The 17,791-nt window shown below is 34.0% G+C and overlaps 1 protein-coding gene across 1 annotated transcript in view; it reads right to left on the bottom strand.

The window, feature by feature from the left end:
• The window catches only part of Ptprq (protein tyrosine phosphatase receptor type Q), a 171,306-nt gene that overhangs the window by 25,025 nt on the left and 128,490 nt on the right, over positions 1–17,791 (bottom strand). Inside the window, exons 34-35 of the mRNA XM_069989182.1 lie at positions 9,626–9,725; positions 6,912–7,040 (exon numbers count right to left, since the gene is read on the bottom strand). Of these exons, the coding sequence (XP_069845283.1) occupies positions 6,912–7,040; positions 9,626–9,725 (229 nt within the window). The remainder of the gene's footprint in view (positions 1–6,911; positions 7,041–9,625; positions 9,726–17,791) is intronic.

Raw genomic sequence — 17,791 nt, 5'->3', positions numbered from 1 at the left:
TAGGACACTATATTAAGAACTTTATTTTTTAATTTCATGAGTTGAGTCAAAAATAAAGAACCTAAAATGTATTGTTTTGTTATAAAAATGTTTAACACCATGTATACTGATCAAATATATTATTAATATTAATATAGTAATAGTATTTTTATGTTTTGCAAAATTTTTAATTCATGTTTTTAGTTTATCCCATCCAGTCACTACTCAGGAGGTATACATCTGCTACTAACATGGTATTTTATTTATCAAAAGCATCTACTCTGATATTTTTAGAGAAAATTTTTATTATTAAATAATGTCTTTTCAGGTCCTTCCTCATTCTTTTGCCAATTCACCAGTAATTTTTCTGTAGCCCTTAATATAAATAAAAAATATCCTAAACAATAGATGATCATATACAGCTGACTAAAACATGGTTCATAAGAGAAACATACCAATTGAATCACTGAGTAATTCATTATTTGATGAGAAAGACAATCATTTAGTAAATGATACCAAGTGTTTTTTTTTTTTCTTTTTTTGTCAGTTGTGGGGCTTGAACTCAGGACCGGGGAACTGTCCCTGAGCTCTTTTTGCTCAAGACTAGTGCTCTACCACTTTGAGCCACAGCTCTACTTCTGATATTTTGGTGGTTAATTGGAAGTTAGAGTCCCATAGACTTTCCTGCCCAGTCTGGCTTTGAACCACAATCCTCAGATCTCAGCCTCCTGAGTAACTAGATTACAGCAGGGATCCATCAGCATCTAACTTTAGAGCTTTTTCAATGTTTTCTCATATCTGTATCATCAGGTTTTTAAAGGAGCATCAGCAGTTTCAAAGAGCAGCTCTTTGGAGTCAATGTTCCTTCCTTTTCCCTATCAGTATTTTCAATGTTTAGAAGAGTGTCTGGCATTGATAAATAGCCAGTTGGGATTGCTTTTATTTGAACAGGTAAAATAGCCTTTAGCTGCTGATAGAAATTCAGCATTCTGCTGATGTGAACAGGCTGAGGTGAAGTTCCCAATTGGGTACAGGCTGAGTTTTCCTTATTACAGAACTTCAGCATGGTAGCAGGTATGAGAACATACCTTATTCACCAACCATGTATTCTAAGTTAAAATCAGGGACATAACTATTTTAAGGGCAATGAGGAAAAGCAATGGATAGAGATAAAAGATTGCTAACCTCTAGGAGAAGAGGTGGACAAGGATTTCCATGCAAGACTTAATGAGAAGACAGAAAGTGCCACACATAAATACGTTCCAGCACTAGCCAGGGTAGACCATGGAGTTTCTCTGAAAGATCTCAGAAGGCAACCTCTGAAAATTAAACTAGGAAGATGATCGGAATCATATTAACTAATGGGGATGTGTTTTAAAAGGCTCTGATTAACCTACACTACTAAGTTCAGCTCTGTCAAGGTAGGAGCTCTTAGTGAGAAATAAACTACTTATTTTGACAAATTTTGAGCCCTAGCTCAAACATCTGAAGAAAAGATGTTTTCACATATCTGCATTACTTCTGACGGTAAATCAGAAGTGGTATAATTCCAGAAGGCTAAGTGTGCTTAGAATAGAAATAGGGCTGGATTTCTCTTTTTCTAATCACACTGAGTACTATTCATGGTAAAGTAGAACATTAGCAGTATTGGTCCTGCCTGGTCTTATGGCTTATGGAGACTGACTTTAGTAGATTTGTAATTCTGAAATCAAATGAATTTTTATTCTCTGTCTCCATTCATATCCTTTTCACAAAGAATTTTATTATGTCTGGGGCAATAAATCTGGTATTTCCTGAAGGCATGCATAATTAGCTACTCATCGATCAAGACAGAAACAGAAGTTCTGTAAAATATGCCACTCTATAGCAACCAGAGAGTCAGAGAACAGAAAACATTAAATATCAATGTCTTGGTTTTTGCAGTATATTATCTACAGTAGTTCAGTTTTTATATCATAATAATAAGAAGTCTGGAAGGAAATATAGGCAAACTTAATTTATGTTAAAGCTACCACAACATGAAAACACAGCACATCTCAGAACATGCACATCATGAGTCAATGTGCATTTTTATTAACTTTACCATTTCAACAGCATGCAGCCTTATAGAGTCATATAAGTAGAAAGCATTTATTTTTCAGTAGAAAGCATTTTAGGGGGGCTTGTAAAAATAGCATATTGAGCAATGAAATACTCAATGTCGTGTATTTTAAACTGCAGAGCACACCACCTGATAAGATTAAAATAGTCACAGCAGAAGTCTTCATTACCACATAACTTACTGGATGACAAAAATCTCCTTGCGTCTAAAGAAAAATGAAGAGTATCTGAAAGTAAAGATTCATTATTTGTTGAGTACACAAACACACTGCATTATTTTTGATCATTAAACATCTTAAACTTCATTCTACTCACAAGTATTTCTTCTATTTTAGATCACGTATATTATGTTTACCATTGTTTGTTTAGATAGCTTATGTTTAGGACAGAGTAATGACCAAAATTTGTCGAGTGGTAACAATTTAAAGGCAAACAGTTTTTAAAGGTAATGAACTCTTGCTGAAGCCCAAGCAAGAATGAACTACTGTTTTCCAGTTTATGCAAGTTCATCCTACACTAAAATGCCATCTCTTTTACTCCCCAAACCATGACACACTAAAAATTAATTCGATCTTTTAGAATCTTTCTCAGTATAGAAATGCAGCTTGAGAATTTCCCAGGAATCTTTGTCTATTTAAAACAATTTACAATGATCTCCTTTTCTATTGTGCTGCAGGGTTAAACATAAACATGAAAATACAAGTTCATCTTGATATATCAAATAACACACACATGGGCTAGCAATAATACCTGGGACAGTTATTTAAATTATTTAGACATTTTTGTTTTTTGTTTTCCATTTGTAAAGGGAGGATATGAGAATCCAGCAAAAAAAAGGAAGAATTGAGGTCATTCCATGAAGTGTTTAAAACTCAGTCATTGCTCATAAACAAAAAATTAATATCTGAGCAAGTTCTATATATGTAAGCAGATAGGGGTCTTTTTTACAAATATAAATGACAATAATAGAAATGTCAAATATATTTTTGTTTATAAGAACATTCATATGATTATTTTAAATAATAAGCTTCCTGAAGATATAATGATATATTAAATAAAAAAATACACACTTCCCAAGACATTGAAAAAGGAGCCTTTATTGGAGAAAGAAAGGATCTACTTTAAACTATTAATTGCTACCAATCATTTGTTTTGTTTTGCTGAGAATTGTATTTTATTCATGATTGTTGGCCTGGGACTTGAAAGTTTAATGCATGATCATATCACTCAACTAAGCAGGCCAAATTTTTAGTGTGAAGTGGTGTATAAAATTTTGAGAGAGAAAATTTGACAATCAAATTTGATACAAAATGTGAATTTTGGTTCAATAAACCAATTAATGTTGCCTTACCATTTCTTTTCTGATTTAGTTACTAAAATCTGTTCTAAGTAAAAAAATGAAAATATGCAAAAATAAGCATTTTAGGAAATGAATATTTAATTCGTGGAAATTCTCTTGGTATTTAATTTTCACTATTATAACCAACCATTTTGGGAGGTAGTCTGTGTTAAATGCAGTTTGTTTTAATGTAATCCACAGGGTCGGTCAGTCTTGTGAGCTTATAGGTTTAGGTCTGTGTCTTTCTTGGGTAGCATATCTGCTGATCTAGCCACCAAGTTCTAGAAATCCTTCTTATCTCAGTTTACTAAGAGCCTGTGAGGTGCAGTGGCTATGTTGTGGCTCCTGTTGTATTGTTTATCAGATAATAAATCCCAAGGGTCATGTTTTTAATTTGGTGAGCGTGGGAATTCTCCAAATATTAAATATCCTTTCTAAACAATGCAACTCATGTTGCCTACACTTGTGTATAAACTATGTACAGTTGTTGCAAAAGATAATTATCATTCCAACTAAAACTATAACATTATCTTGGCGTATCCCTGAATGTTCTTATGGAATTAAGAAGTACTAAAGAGGTATTTCATTTCTTTTATACTTTGGAAGAAAAAGAACATGGGAGAGAATGTACTTTTAAACTCTTCATAAAACATGGTAGACTATAGCTAACGCATGAGACTTTACAAATACAAAGTTTCAAGGCAGTCTTAAAAATAAAATATGCAGGTCAAATCAAACAGTAAAATAACTCCTTAAATATAAAGCCTCAATTCTTAAAGGAATTTAGTTCTAAGCAATATGTCTTTATTTATGCCAACTAAATAATTCTTTACATAATTCTTTAATAATTTAATCAGAGGCTAAATATTCTTTCCATAGCATTTCTCTTTTGGATATGTGAACACAATCAAAACTGAGGAAAATCAAATGCTTACTTTAACATGAAAAATCTGCCATGTTGGAAGAAACACTACATGCCTATGATTCAAATAGAAAACATATCCATTAGTTGAGTAGTCTTAAGCCTTAACTAAGGCTTAAAGTTCACTAGGGTTAAGTTAAGGCTTAACTAAGCCATTTCCTGCAGATAATAAATACATATGGTAAATTACCCCAAAATGTAAAGAGTTAATTTGATTTCTTCAATTCTTTACTTGTAGAGTCTACTCTTGATCTCTGGTTTTGAATGGATGTAGATATTCAAGTACAGCATAAACTATAATAAAAGTAGACATCCACTGGACAGATCCCCAAATGTACATGGAGCTGATTATTTTGTTATTTTATTTTTAGTCTTGCCTAATCTATTAGTGACTTTACCCACATGGGAGTTAAGATGCCTGTATTATTATTTTAAGTGCCTTTTTTATTATTAATTCAATGAATTTTTGCATTCAATCCAGTAAAGTATGTAAGTATTGTCATTGGTATTATAAGCAGTATGTTTCACATTCGTGACTTCTAGAATATAGAAAAGAATAAATATTTTGTTTTGTTATTAGAAGTAATATATACTAATTTTTATTTTACAAAAATAAAAGTTTCAAAATGGCATTTTACTTCTATAGCTTGTTTTTTACAATGTGATAACTAAATATAGAAGTAGGAAATAAACAGTGAGTCAAAGTCAAAAAAGGCAGCCTTGGATTACATGCACAATAATATGTCAGCTATATACTCCTTGCCCATGAAACTCAATGTAAAATATAAATACTAAAGGGAAATCTACTCATAAGAGCTATGTTCAATGTTCAAAAATGGTGAGTGGGGCAAGCTATGGAAACACAAGCTTCGCATAGTTTCTACTACCTAACAGTAACTTTGATAATAAACACTTTCCCTCCCATGTTGACTGTTATGTTCATTTTATCATGTTTCATTTATCTTTCTAAAGATCAGCTTACTAAGGATGGACTTGAGGGGCTTAACATAGATTAAAAAAAAACATGAAAATGCTCTAAAATGTAATGGACTGCCTGAAATTCATATCGATGTGTCAGTATGGACAGATTTCAATGAATTGTTCCAACAGCTCAAAATAATTGTACTAAGACACTTGAAGCTATCTATTGTACACTGTCAGGTGAACAAGAAAGGGCCTGGTGTCCTGATCTCTGGAGGGTGTTACAAAAATTGGAAGGAAACCACTGAAATTTGGTTGATATAGGGAAAAAGAAAACATTTCCTTTTATTATCAGAAAGACCCTTGGAATAGCGGGCACATATAATGTTCTGTTACTATGAGATGGTTTAGCTTTGGTTGGTCATGCTAAAAATCCATTAGTCTCTTTTACATTTCTTATGTAGAAAACTATGTCCTAGATAATACACAGTCCTATGTATAAGTTTTCAATACACAATCCATTTGTGTTGGGAACATATGATTACAATATAAATAAATATCAACCTCTAAATGTTAAAAAATTAAGTTTTCATACCCCACAAACCAAATTCTCTTGCAATTTAGTGATACATTGAACCACCATTTTGTAGCATCTAGAAGACTTTGCTTACAAGATATACTTCCATGTACAGTAAAACGTTAGGGATTATTATATGTGAGGAAAATACACTTGCAAACTCTTAAGTAATAACTAACTTTGATAAATGACATCTACAAATGATTGATTCATTTTAATGTTCAAAACTTTTAATGTTATGTTTTTAAAAGTAATAACTTGTAAAATGTCACAAGATACATGGAAGTACTTTATAATAATCATGAACACGTAAGTATCAAATATTTTGGATAGAAGTGTAAAGCTAAGAGAGACAGTTTGATGACAGCTTTCTTAAGAAATTGATAAATTATCTTTTAAAAGGTACCAATACCTTGAATAGTGTGGAATGCTTTAAAAAAGTTGCTAAATTGGTTTTAAAATTAAACGTTACAAAAAAAATAAATTAAACGTTACTAATTCCAATACATACTGATGATATCTATTCAGTGACATATCTATATGTCTGAGGATAAATTTTAGTTTGGATTAGGTTTTTAAATTCTGCACCATATCTAAAATGAAAATGCTATAGACAGGTTAGGTAATTTTTATGTAATTGTAGCTGAAAATAATGAGCTATAGGTAAAGCTCACACAAAATGATATAAATAATAACAATAGTAAGTATAACTAAATGAAGCTTATGGTGAACATGTGAATACACATACAAAACTTGATTTTAAAAATATATCGTACAAAGTGAATGATTAAACAAAATATTAAAGGTTGAGTGTACAAAGTATTTGTCTCAGAAAAAAGTCTTGGGTGGAAACTATAATCCGAGGTTCATATTGAACTCAAAATATGAGGAAGATTAAGTGATTCTTTGTACATCACTGAGAAGTGTGTAGAAGACGGAGGTCACCCTTTGAAAGAAGATCTCTGTGACCTGTGTAAATTGGAGCCCCACAAACACTTCCAACAAGCATAGGTCAGGACAGGGTCATGGTTCCAGGCCCTCTGACCACTGTTCACCCTGAGGAGTGTGCTCACCGCGTTAATCTCTCGTCCTTCAGTTCCAGGTCTGCCACAGTGATGAGCTGGTCCAGCTTGAATTTTGTGTCAATAATTTCTGCATCCCTAGGAGAGTATGTACCACCTTCTTTCTGCTTCTGTCGAATTCTGAAGTGAGTGCAATTAAGTCCCAAAAGAAAACACAAAAGATAGATTAGATTGTTATTTTTTTTTTAAATTAAGGACATTTTGTCAAGTAAATTCTCTATTGGGATCACTTCTCTGAGCGTCGGACAATTTATAACCATTCAACTTCTGTTTTAATTATATGCAATCCAATCTATTATTGTTTTCTTCTTCTAACAAATTGGCTGACATTGCTAATCTAATGGGACTTACTTGATCAAGGCCTATATAATGATCACATTTAAAATGCAGAGCCAGTACAAGACTGAAGCTCTGACCAGGTTTTCCTCTCATTAGCCATCCCACTGATTTGTCACCAAAAGAACATATGTCAAAGTAAAAATAACACAGTGCTGTCAGTATCAATCTTAAACTCCATGGTCCATTGTTTCTGAGTATGAAAAATTTTGAACGCCTGCAAAGATACCACAATGTCTTTTGAATTATTAAATTTTTATGATAGATTAATATATGATATATTACTATATAAATTCATTATAATCAGAAAACAAGTCCAAAAATTAAAATTAATTATGAATATGAGCATTTAATAAAAATATTTTCATTTTAAGCCCTTTAGATATATATTTCTCCATGGCATATGTATCAAAAATACTTAACCTTTATTATGACTTAGATGTTGATGCTATATGCAACATAAAATAGGTTCCTAATCATCAATAATACTACCATTTTAGTTGAGAGGGTTACTCTAAATATACAAAAAGAAAAAGAAGAAAAGAGTAATAAAATTACAACTCCTCAGACATTATCTGGTTAGCTATAGAATGCTATGTAATTACCATTGTTCGTGTTTCACAGAAATAAAGTAGAATTCTTTAGCTTTCATGTTCCAATAAGAAGCAGAAAAAAAGTACATTTCCAGCTGACTGAACAAAAACAGAGTTGTGTGAAAGCCTAAGAAATGTTCAGGTGAGAATAGACCCTATAGCTGAAATGGATAGGGTGGATTTGGGGGGCAGGGAGGGTGGATGGAATCTATTTACAGGCCACATAATGAGTTGGTCTGCGAGGAAATGAGAAGACAAGGTTTATTTCATAGTGAGGAAGAAAAATCAATATGGTGAATGCACATAAACAGGTCCATATCTTACACCTTATATCTCTCAAAGAGACCAGAATACTAACTCTTACTCATCACCTTTTAGTTCAATCTGGGAAAAATATATGATATAAAGAAAGGTCTTTATCAAGAAACTTTAAAATTATCCATTAAAATGGCAAATTAAGAGTTTCAAAATGAGTTATACTGTGGGGGAGGGACATACAAAGCAACAAAGAGATAATCTTATAAATGCGTTAGAAACACATGCATGAAAGAAAAAAACATTAAAATACATATCTAAGGGTTCATTTTCCTGACCTCACATTATCTGACCTTTTCCGCTTGACTCATACATATACTAGATATTGCCAGATGGCTCATGCTTGTTTGTAATCCTAACATGTCAAAAGGCTGAGACTTAGAAGATCTTGATTCAAAACCAGCCCAGGCAGAAAAGTGTGTGACTCCATTTACAATGAACCAGCACAAATATTGGCCTGGAAGCCAGGGTAAAGCACTAGCTCTGAGCAAGAAAGCCAAGGAAGACCATGAGGTCCTGAATTGATGCCCAGGGACTGGCACATGCACATGCACATGCACACGCATGTATGCTTGTAGACCTGCACACATGCATGTGTGGAGAAACCCTGGGAGTTTCCACTTTTGTGTTATTATTCTAGAGTCACTCAACTTCAACTCCATCATTAATGTTGTTGCTTTATGGTAAAGGTGCAAAATTTCTCTAACATTTCTCCTTTGCCAGATGGCGGAATGTTAAGGTCAATGTTGGGTAACTAAATGACTCGGCTCTGTGTTATTCCGTGCTATCATTCCTAGTGGGAGCCCAGCAGCCCACCTGGCTGAGCTCATAGTACCTCAGGTGCAGATTCTCCCAACTCCATTTATGAATTCCACCTTCAGACTTACGGTACCGCTCAACAAGAATGTGATACTTCTACCACCAATTCTTGCCTTCAATAATGACAGTACCTTTTATATAGCCCTCCTCCCTTCCTCAGTCATATTTCTTTGCCCACTTCTGGGGGATGGGCTACATGTACTTACAGTAGTCATTCTGGACAACCTCGGGGAAAGCATTTTGCAGTTCTTAATTCCCCATTGTCCTCTCTCCACTTTCTAAAAAGAATTGCTGCTTTGTCGCAATTGTTACTTCAGGACCTCTTAGAGTTCTCTTTTACCTCCATTAAGTAATTAACTGTTTATTCTAGTTAATAATTTTGTATATTGAATGTTTACATTCAAATGGCAGCATTCCTGTTTTAGGACTAGATTACCTCATTTTACAAGTGCACATAAAAAACATACTGTTCAAGATAAATACATCATTTTTTTCAGATTAAGGCAAATAAAAGTAATTGCTTTCTATTTAAGCTACTGTTGTTGATTCTTACTTTTGAGTGTAGATTGTACTGCAGCTGATACAATGTCCCTAAAGCATTCTTGGAGTGTGTACACAATAAATCTTACCTTGCAAACTTACCTTGCAAATGCAAAAATAGCTGTTCCAAGAAGGATTATTGAAAGGATGCACAAAGTGACTGAAAGAATGATCTCAACAGTTCTTTCTGAAAGCCCTTCACCTGGAAAAGGTAACATATCACTAAACTTGATCTCAAAGTACTATCCTGAGTCTCAAACCACAAATATATTTGTAAGCACATTGTTCAAGAATGCTGTTAGCAAATACAAACTTGTTTGTTCTTTTGCTTGTAGATGTTATAATTTTGTAGCTCAGTCTTCAGGATTTTCTTTATTCTATATAAGTAGCTCCCTTTGTGACTGTATCTAGACTCCTGGTTGAAAATTTCTTATTTGATAATAATTACTTAATTTTTTTACTGACCAAACTACACATCTATATCCAATTACCTACCTACTAGATAGCTGGATTTAGAAACAAAATCAAAATTTTAAAATTATATCCAAACTGAGCTCACAGTATTTTTCATTTCAATGGCATTCTTCCGTCTATAGATAGAAACTTGATTATTCTAATTTCTCAGGCCAAAAAATTAATCATACCTGACTCTTTTTCATAGAATAATTCGAACATTTGTTAAGAAAATCTGTTGGCTTTTTCTTCAAAGTATATGTAAATATACTTCTGACTGAATGAAACCAGATACTTTTGAAATATGGTAATTCCAATGTGGGGATAAGGGATACAGGGAATTATAAAACAAATATAGTGCCAGAAAACTAGGATGCTTAGAAAGACTAATGGTACAAAAAGAATAAAATATCATCTCAAAGAAGCTCCTATTGATAGAAGATGGAATCCAGTTATGCATTTTAATGAAATTGAATATATAAAAACCCATGAGCCCTACTGATATTCAATAAAAGGGAAAAATGCTGATTTGTTATTGCTAGAGCAGTTCCTTACTCTAGATATTTGTTAGTAAGTTATAGTTAAAATTTGCAATTTTCTAGCTGACATGAGTTATATTTTGTGGATTTTGTTTTTAGCTAGCCTTAGTTAAGGAAGTAAAGGTCTTTTAGTATTTCTGTATGAAATTTGCACCCAGGGTTCTTGCTAATAAAGCACTCTTAAGATTTCCAAGTGTATTTGCTTGCATTTGTTTTAGAGATACAGTCTCCCTAACTTTTCCCAGGCTCCTGTTCCCTTCTCCTGAATAGCTGAGATTATAGGTGTCTATCTTCACATCCAGGAGATAATTCTGTTTTAAAATACAGATGGAATAAAATTAAAATAAACAATTTATTTCTAGTGAAATAATTCAGGAAAGAAAAACACAAATGTATTTTAAATTATTAGGAAAAAGGCTGATAGAAAATTAGATATTAATAGGATGCTACCTTAGATTATTTGATGACTGTAAAGATGAAAAGTAACTTCCCAGTTTTAGTATCTACTGTAACAACCAGATAGTATACATTTTCTAAGGGAAGTATTTTGTCTACAAAGTATACTGTAAAATGTTGCTCATGAGTATACAAACACTTAGCTTTCCCTCATTTATAGGAAAATATTATAAAGAATAAATTAAATAATATGAAAAAATCATAAAGAGCCAGGACATGGGACCTCTTACAAGATGACTGTTCTCCATGTTTCAATAATTTCATAGTATAAGGGATTTAAAAAAGTAACAAGAAATCTGAGGCAAAGGACAAAGGGTGAACCAATGCATAGCAATATAAGACCATATATTGAAAATGAATTTTACAACTTGGTGGGAGCATCTGGAAGGAGGAAAAGTGGGAGAAAAATAAGGGAGGGGGTAACAATGTTTGATAAGAAGTGAATTCACTTCCTTAGGTATGTAACTGTAACCCCTCTGTATATCACCTTGACAATAAAAATAAATTTAAATTAAAAATTTATTATTCAATGTTAACTTTTATTTGTATCCTGCTTGAAATAAAATTTAAAGTTAAAAAGGTTAATTAAAAACATCAAGGTTAATTAACTTGTGACAATATAATAAAATATGCTTATTAAAGAATCACACTAAAGTATTTAATGGTGGCATAATACTCTGTGACTTACTACTAAATACACAAATATAACTGAATAAATATAAAAATGAACCAAACGAAAATACAATAGTTATAAAATCTACTTGGCAGCCATCTGAGGGTTCATGCTTCTATTCTTCATACATTGAGTTATGTCCCACTCTCTTCTCATGTTCTCTTGTTCCTAGCTTTTAGATGCAGGACATCACATTGTCTTCCATGAATTATTCTGTGAACATCTAACAAGTTTCCCTATGCCCACTGTAGTCTTTCTACCATCTATTTCTAACAAAGCAGAAATAGTCATCTTTAAACATTATTTGCTGAATTTATACGATATTACAACTGTATTTACAATTGTATCTATTTGTGCAATACAAAGTAATGCTGCAATATGCTGTAATATGTGAAGTAAGGTAATATGATATAGATAACGTGAAACAATTGATTCAAGCTAATTAATATAGCCATCACTTCTATTTATATTCATTACATTATGAAATTAAATACATTTTTGTAAATTTTTTGTGCAATGCTTGATTACAGACTGTAATGCCCTGGGCATAAGTTTCAGTAAAGTGCCACCAGGATAGGATAAAACATACTCCAATTGCCAAGTACTGCTGTCCAGGGACCCACAGAGCTTCACTAGCACAGAATGAGATCACTGTTCCAAATGTTTTCATATAAAGTGGACTTCTTTAACTCTATAATATGCAGAAGCTATTTCCTCAATCTATTTAATATTCTCTGAGAGATCAATTCATTTTATATTTGCTCAATAAGTTCACTACTGCAATTTAGCACATCATAATTACAGAACAGTATTTTTCCTAAATATTATCTTCTGGCTGAAATGAACGTTTTTGAATTTCAGCATTGGGATCCAAGTGTTTTTATTTTTTTAAGTAGTTTTCCAAAGACATTTCAATTCAAGACTACAAGGCAATCTTTTTTTCATTTTGGAGGGCATTTAGAAATGTTTTTCAAATTATATTTAGGTAGTTGTATGGAGGGATTGTACTTCAGCATCCTCGTGTAAGGGTACAAGTCACCACTTCTATCATTTTTCCTGTCATCTATCCAAACCCCATCCATCTTCTTGTTCCCTGGTTCCATTTTCACATAAGTACAATGAGCATTATCACTATATTCACCCAGCATTCTTCTGATTATTTTTCTTTCCCCTTTCCCTAAGCTACCCCTCCCCTAAGGCAGAACCTTTCAGCTTCCTAATAATCATTTGGTTAAATTGTCAATTGTTCAAGGAGTTACATCATGGGAAAACACCCTTTTTTATACCACACAGAACAAGTCTTTAAGCATTTTAGAATATTTTATAAGAAGAACCTTGAATTAAAAGAAAACATGAAACTTATACCATGAAACTTATACCATCATGTATTTTTCTTCATAAAGGGGCATACTACAGTAGAAGATACTCTGTTGTTTATATTATTATTATTGTTATTACTTTAAAGTTCTTAAAACAATACTAGTTGAGAGGTTTTTTTCTGTTCTTTTAGTCCAGTGCAAGATATCTAAAATGTTCAAATATTTCATAAAGAATTTACTAAATATTGCTCAATTTTATGCTTCAAGCAATTTTATGTTTCAACAATATAGTTGGGTTGTAGGAGTACATGACACACATCTGAGGTGATGGAAATGTTAGTTAACTTGACTCAATCATTCCACATTGAGGCATCTCTTCGTACTTCCCAAAACATTCAATTATAATATTAAATAAGAATCCTAAAAATAAATATAAATCAAAGTATTCTGTAGGGCTTTCGTTTTCACCCATGTAAACTAGCAATTTTTTAAAGAGTAGTAAATAAACAATGATTGCAAGATGTATAAAAAGTCACCTTATTCATTATTAGAAATATTGAATATTATTCCCACATCTTTATGCAACAAAACCCAACCACGCTCACTTCCAAACATTTTACCTCAAAAGGAAAGAAGGTAAGACGAGAAAGAAGGTAGAACTAACTCAAAATACTGAGAGTAGAGAGTGGTGATGAGGCTAAGGAAGCCCCTAGGAGCAGACAGGGGATGCTACTTGGGCTTCCATTGGTTTCCATGCACACGGGACAACCAAGGGACAACCAAGGACAAGCGCAGCACTGTCTGGAGTCATGTTGCCTGAGGTCGAAGGTGGGTAATGCTGTCACCAGTTTAGCCATAGTTAAAACCTATGGGGAAATTGCTTAGAAAAACCAGTGCTTGAGGCTGGAAAGGTGGCTCAGTGATAGAGTGCTTGCCTTGCATGCCTGAGGCCCTGAGTTTGATTCTTCAGCACTACATAAGCAAAAAGAAAAAAGCTGGAAGTGGCGCTGTGGCTCAAGTGGTAGAGCGCTAGCTTTGAGCTGAAGAGCTCAGGGACAGTGCCCAGGTCCAGAGTTCAGGCCCCATGACCGGACCCAAAATTTTAAAAAAACAAAACAGTACTTCCAATAGCTTGCTTATGAATTGGAATCACTTCAAATAGCCATGCCATAGTTAAGGTAAAGAATACATGTGTTTATATGTAAAACTACTAAACACACTCAGACAATGACTAGTACCTTATGAAGTGGACATCTTGTGTTTATGCAAGCAGCCACACATCTGTATTTGTCTCTCAGCTTAAGAGGTAGATATTAGTATTCTCATTTTAGAAATATGGCAACCGATGGAGAGAAGAACTAAAGTATTCGAAAATCCACTGATATGTGTGTGTTAGGTGTTATTAGCAGGAGATGGCGGGCTAACAGGAGGAAAGAGGATGGATATGCCAAAACAGTTACTGCAACTATGAACATAGAACGATGGAACGTTTTGAGATTGTGTTGCGATGATGACGGGAAAGAGGGACAGAGTGAAGGAGGGGTGAGATTGATGAGAACATATTATAAACATGTATGACCATGTAACAATGCTTTGTATAGTTAATGTAAGCTAAAAAAAAGTGAAAAAGAAATAAGAAAAAAATAATTTCAGGAGGTAAATCATTTATGAAGTATCTAACCCAAGGTCATATAATCAAACCTGAACCCAAACTGCCTGAAACATGACTGTCTGACTGTGGGGTAAGTGAGCTTCACATCACCTTACTACTGCCTTATTATTGGAATAAAAGTTTCCCCTGCTCCTCTGGTGCCTTGGGAGAAGTGATCCGTTGGCTGCAAATGGCACAGTAACTCCCTCTTTCTGCGTCTCGGTATATTGGAACCTTGCATTGTTAGCACAGTAATTAAACGAGACGTGTTAGGACAAAAGAAAACAATCACTGAGTGCCTTTGCCTGGGGTTTAAGTTTCATCTTGTTCAGCTTTAATGAGAGCCTTGTAAGGTGCAGACAGAGGTGTCTGGTTTTCAAATCACACGAATCCTAGATAATTAAACCTTGTAATCAAAACATTGCCTACAAGCAGTTTCCATAACCTGATGTGCCTTCAGAGGAGTTTTAAAGAGAGCTAGAGAGAGTTTATGGGAATTAAGTTAATAAAAATGCTAATAATGATCATCTTGAGTGGAAACAAAATATTCTTTCAGTTTTTTTTACAATTAATATAATTCATTTGTCATTTTCTTTATTCCTCCAAGTCAAAAGGATTTTCTTAAGTGTCAGGCCCTCTTCTCTATGCCCCTCTCACTTGTACATAAGTGACTTTCACTATGTTTTCATGTTTTAGTTGATCAGTCCGTAGTGATTCTTTTCTTCCAAATCTTAATTACATCTAATATCTCTTAAAAGCCCAACTAGCAAAATAATCTGGACAGATGGAGCCTTTGTCAACTCTTTTAAATGTTTTGTCTGTTATTTTTTGGTGCCCACAGTAGGAGTTTCTTGCTCTCGTTTGGCTTTTTTACTCAAGGCTGATACTCTGCCACTTAAGCTATACCTCCATGTTTGTTTTTTTTTTTTCTGGTTAATTGGAAATAAGGGTCTTTTCAAACCATGATTCTCACATCTCAGTCTCCTAAATAGGATGACAAATAGGAGCCCCTGTTACCTAGCTAAATCTAGAAGTTTCAATAGATAGTCATGCTCACTTGGAACTCACTGCTGTGGTATGCAAACACAAATGAGTAAATGTTGATCCATTGTGGGTTTGATGACCCACAATGGATTTTTTTCACTGAAGTCTCGTATTACCTGCACACACACATCTACAGTAGGCTTGCAGGAATGCTGGGATCCCCCAGCCCACAGTAAATATCATCAACCCTAACATGTGACACATTTGAGAGGAAAAAGGCATCAATCACCCGTTGTCATCTTTTGATGATTCTAACAGCATTATGCATATTCCTTTCTCTTTGCCTTCCCCCAATCTAGCATACCTTCCTGTCACAGACCATTGTCCATTGTAGAAATGGTAGACATCATTTCCTTTTGAGTCTTTTTACTTGTACCTTCTCGGCAATGTTCTTCTGCCAGGAACTATTCTGACTCCATGACCTTCTATTAATGTTCACCTCTCCCAGCTATTACAGTATTTTACTAGCTATATAATCATCACATGGCAAATCCAATGACAAAACTATTTCTGTCAGGAGAATTCCTCTGAGGACCACTCTGAGAAATCTGATAGCAGATTTCTGAGGTCCTTCTTCATTAGTATTTCTTACCTGTCCAATGGCTTTCTAAATACTCTGTGCAGTTTATATTATCCCCATCCTTCTTCTCCTGGCCTCTGTCCTTTATTCCACATCTTCCAAAAACTCTAGACTCTCTTCCTTATGGGGGGTTCATAAACCTTAGTACTTGGATGACTGGCATGGTGGTAGTTATGGTTCCAAAGAAGGAACAAATAACTGACTGTGAATTGGCTGTTTTATTCCACTACCCTTGCTGTATGTGGAGGAAAGAAAGAAGGACATCACTGACAAGTGCCCTGAGAATATCTATAGTTTGAATGAAGCCCATCCCTGGCGAGAAGAAAGTGACTGAAAGAATCTAAGGAATCCTACCCCTGTATCCCAGGATTCAAAATGCTTGGCTTTACCCTTTACTATGGTTCATCCATTCCCATCAAGCTGTGTGTCTCATTTTTATTTCTTAGGTATGTAACTGGACATTTCCTCCCATTGATGAATTCCATCAAACCAACAATCATCTGAGAGACATAGAAAGCATAGCTTCTTACAGCTCTGTTTCCATAAAATAGTATCTCCTTATGACCATACAAGTTACCCATCTTACCTGTGTCTTTTATCTTCCATCAGTAAATGTACCACAATCACCACTGAGCTAGTGGTTTCTAATGTTGTAATCTACAGGAAGTTTTGTTGCTGACCACATAACATTTACTCTGTGACAGTGGCATCAGAGTGTGCAAAATTCACTTATCACATGCAGAAGTATTTGACATAATTTCAAGGGCACAAGTCAATCCAGCCACCTTTGAAATGACTAACTTTTTGGGTGAAGTTAACCAAGCTAGTGAGTTCATGGCACTGAAGAGTTTCATCAAATAAGTTTATTATTCCTCTATAAGCATCTATTTGGCAATTTGTGTATTACATACAGTCTTACATTTTAATATCTTTTCATATGTTGGTTTATTTAAACCCTTCACTGACCCTCACATAAAGGTAAAGATCATACCTATTACCCTTTTTCAAGCAAGGAAATTAAGACATATAGAAATTAAATTAGTGTTTCAAGGGACAGAGCCAAGATCACAAGCTGTGTGTATACATTTATTTGTATTGTAGTAGTTAATGTAATCTTGAATCGTGGCTCAGACATTTAATTACTTAGTTTCCACATATGTAAAAGAAAGAAAACTAACACAACTCAGGGTTTCTCATGCCCACCCTAATTAATATCCTGGGCTTCCCTGTCTATTGTAGTAATTCTAGATATTACTAGATGCCAGTAACATCCACCAATACCACCAATACTACCATCATCACAACACCACAAACAACATCACTACAATCACTTCTACTACTACTACCACTACCATCACCATCACCATCACTACTATAACCACTACCTCATCACTACCACCATTACCAACACCATCGTCATTATCACCATCACCAGTCTTTTATGACAAGAAAATATTTTCAAATAACTAATCTATAAAATCACACTGGTAGAGAAACACTGGCCCAACTTATAGTTGTAAAAAGTTTGTCAGTAAGTATATAAAAAGAGCCTG

This window comes from Dipodomys merriami, unplaced genomic scaffold (genome assembly GCF_024711535.1).
Source record: "Dipodomys merriami isolate MVZ:Mamm:240054 unplaced genomic scaffold, mDipMer1.0.p SCAF_10, whole genome shotgun sequence".
Taxonomy (NCBI): domain Eukaryota; kingdom Metazoa; phylum Chordata; class Mammalia; order Rodentia; family Heteromyidae; genus Dipodomys; species Dipodomys merriami.
Note: the sequence above shows the minus strand (reverse complement) of the source record. Positions and strands in the feature narration are given on the sequence as shown.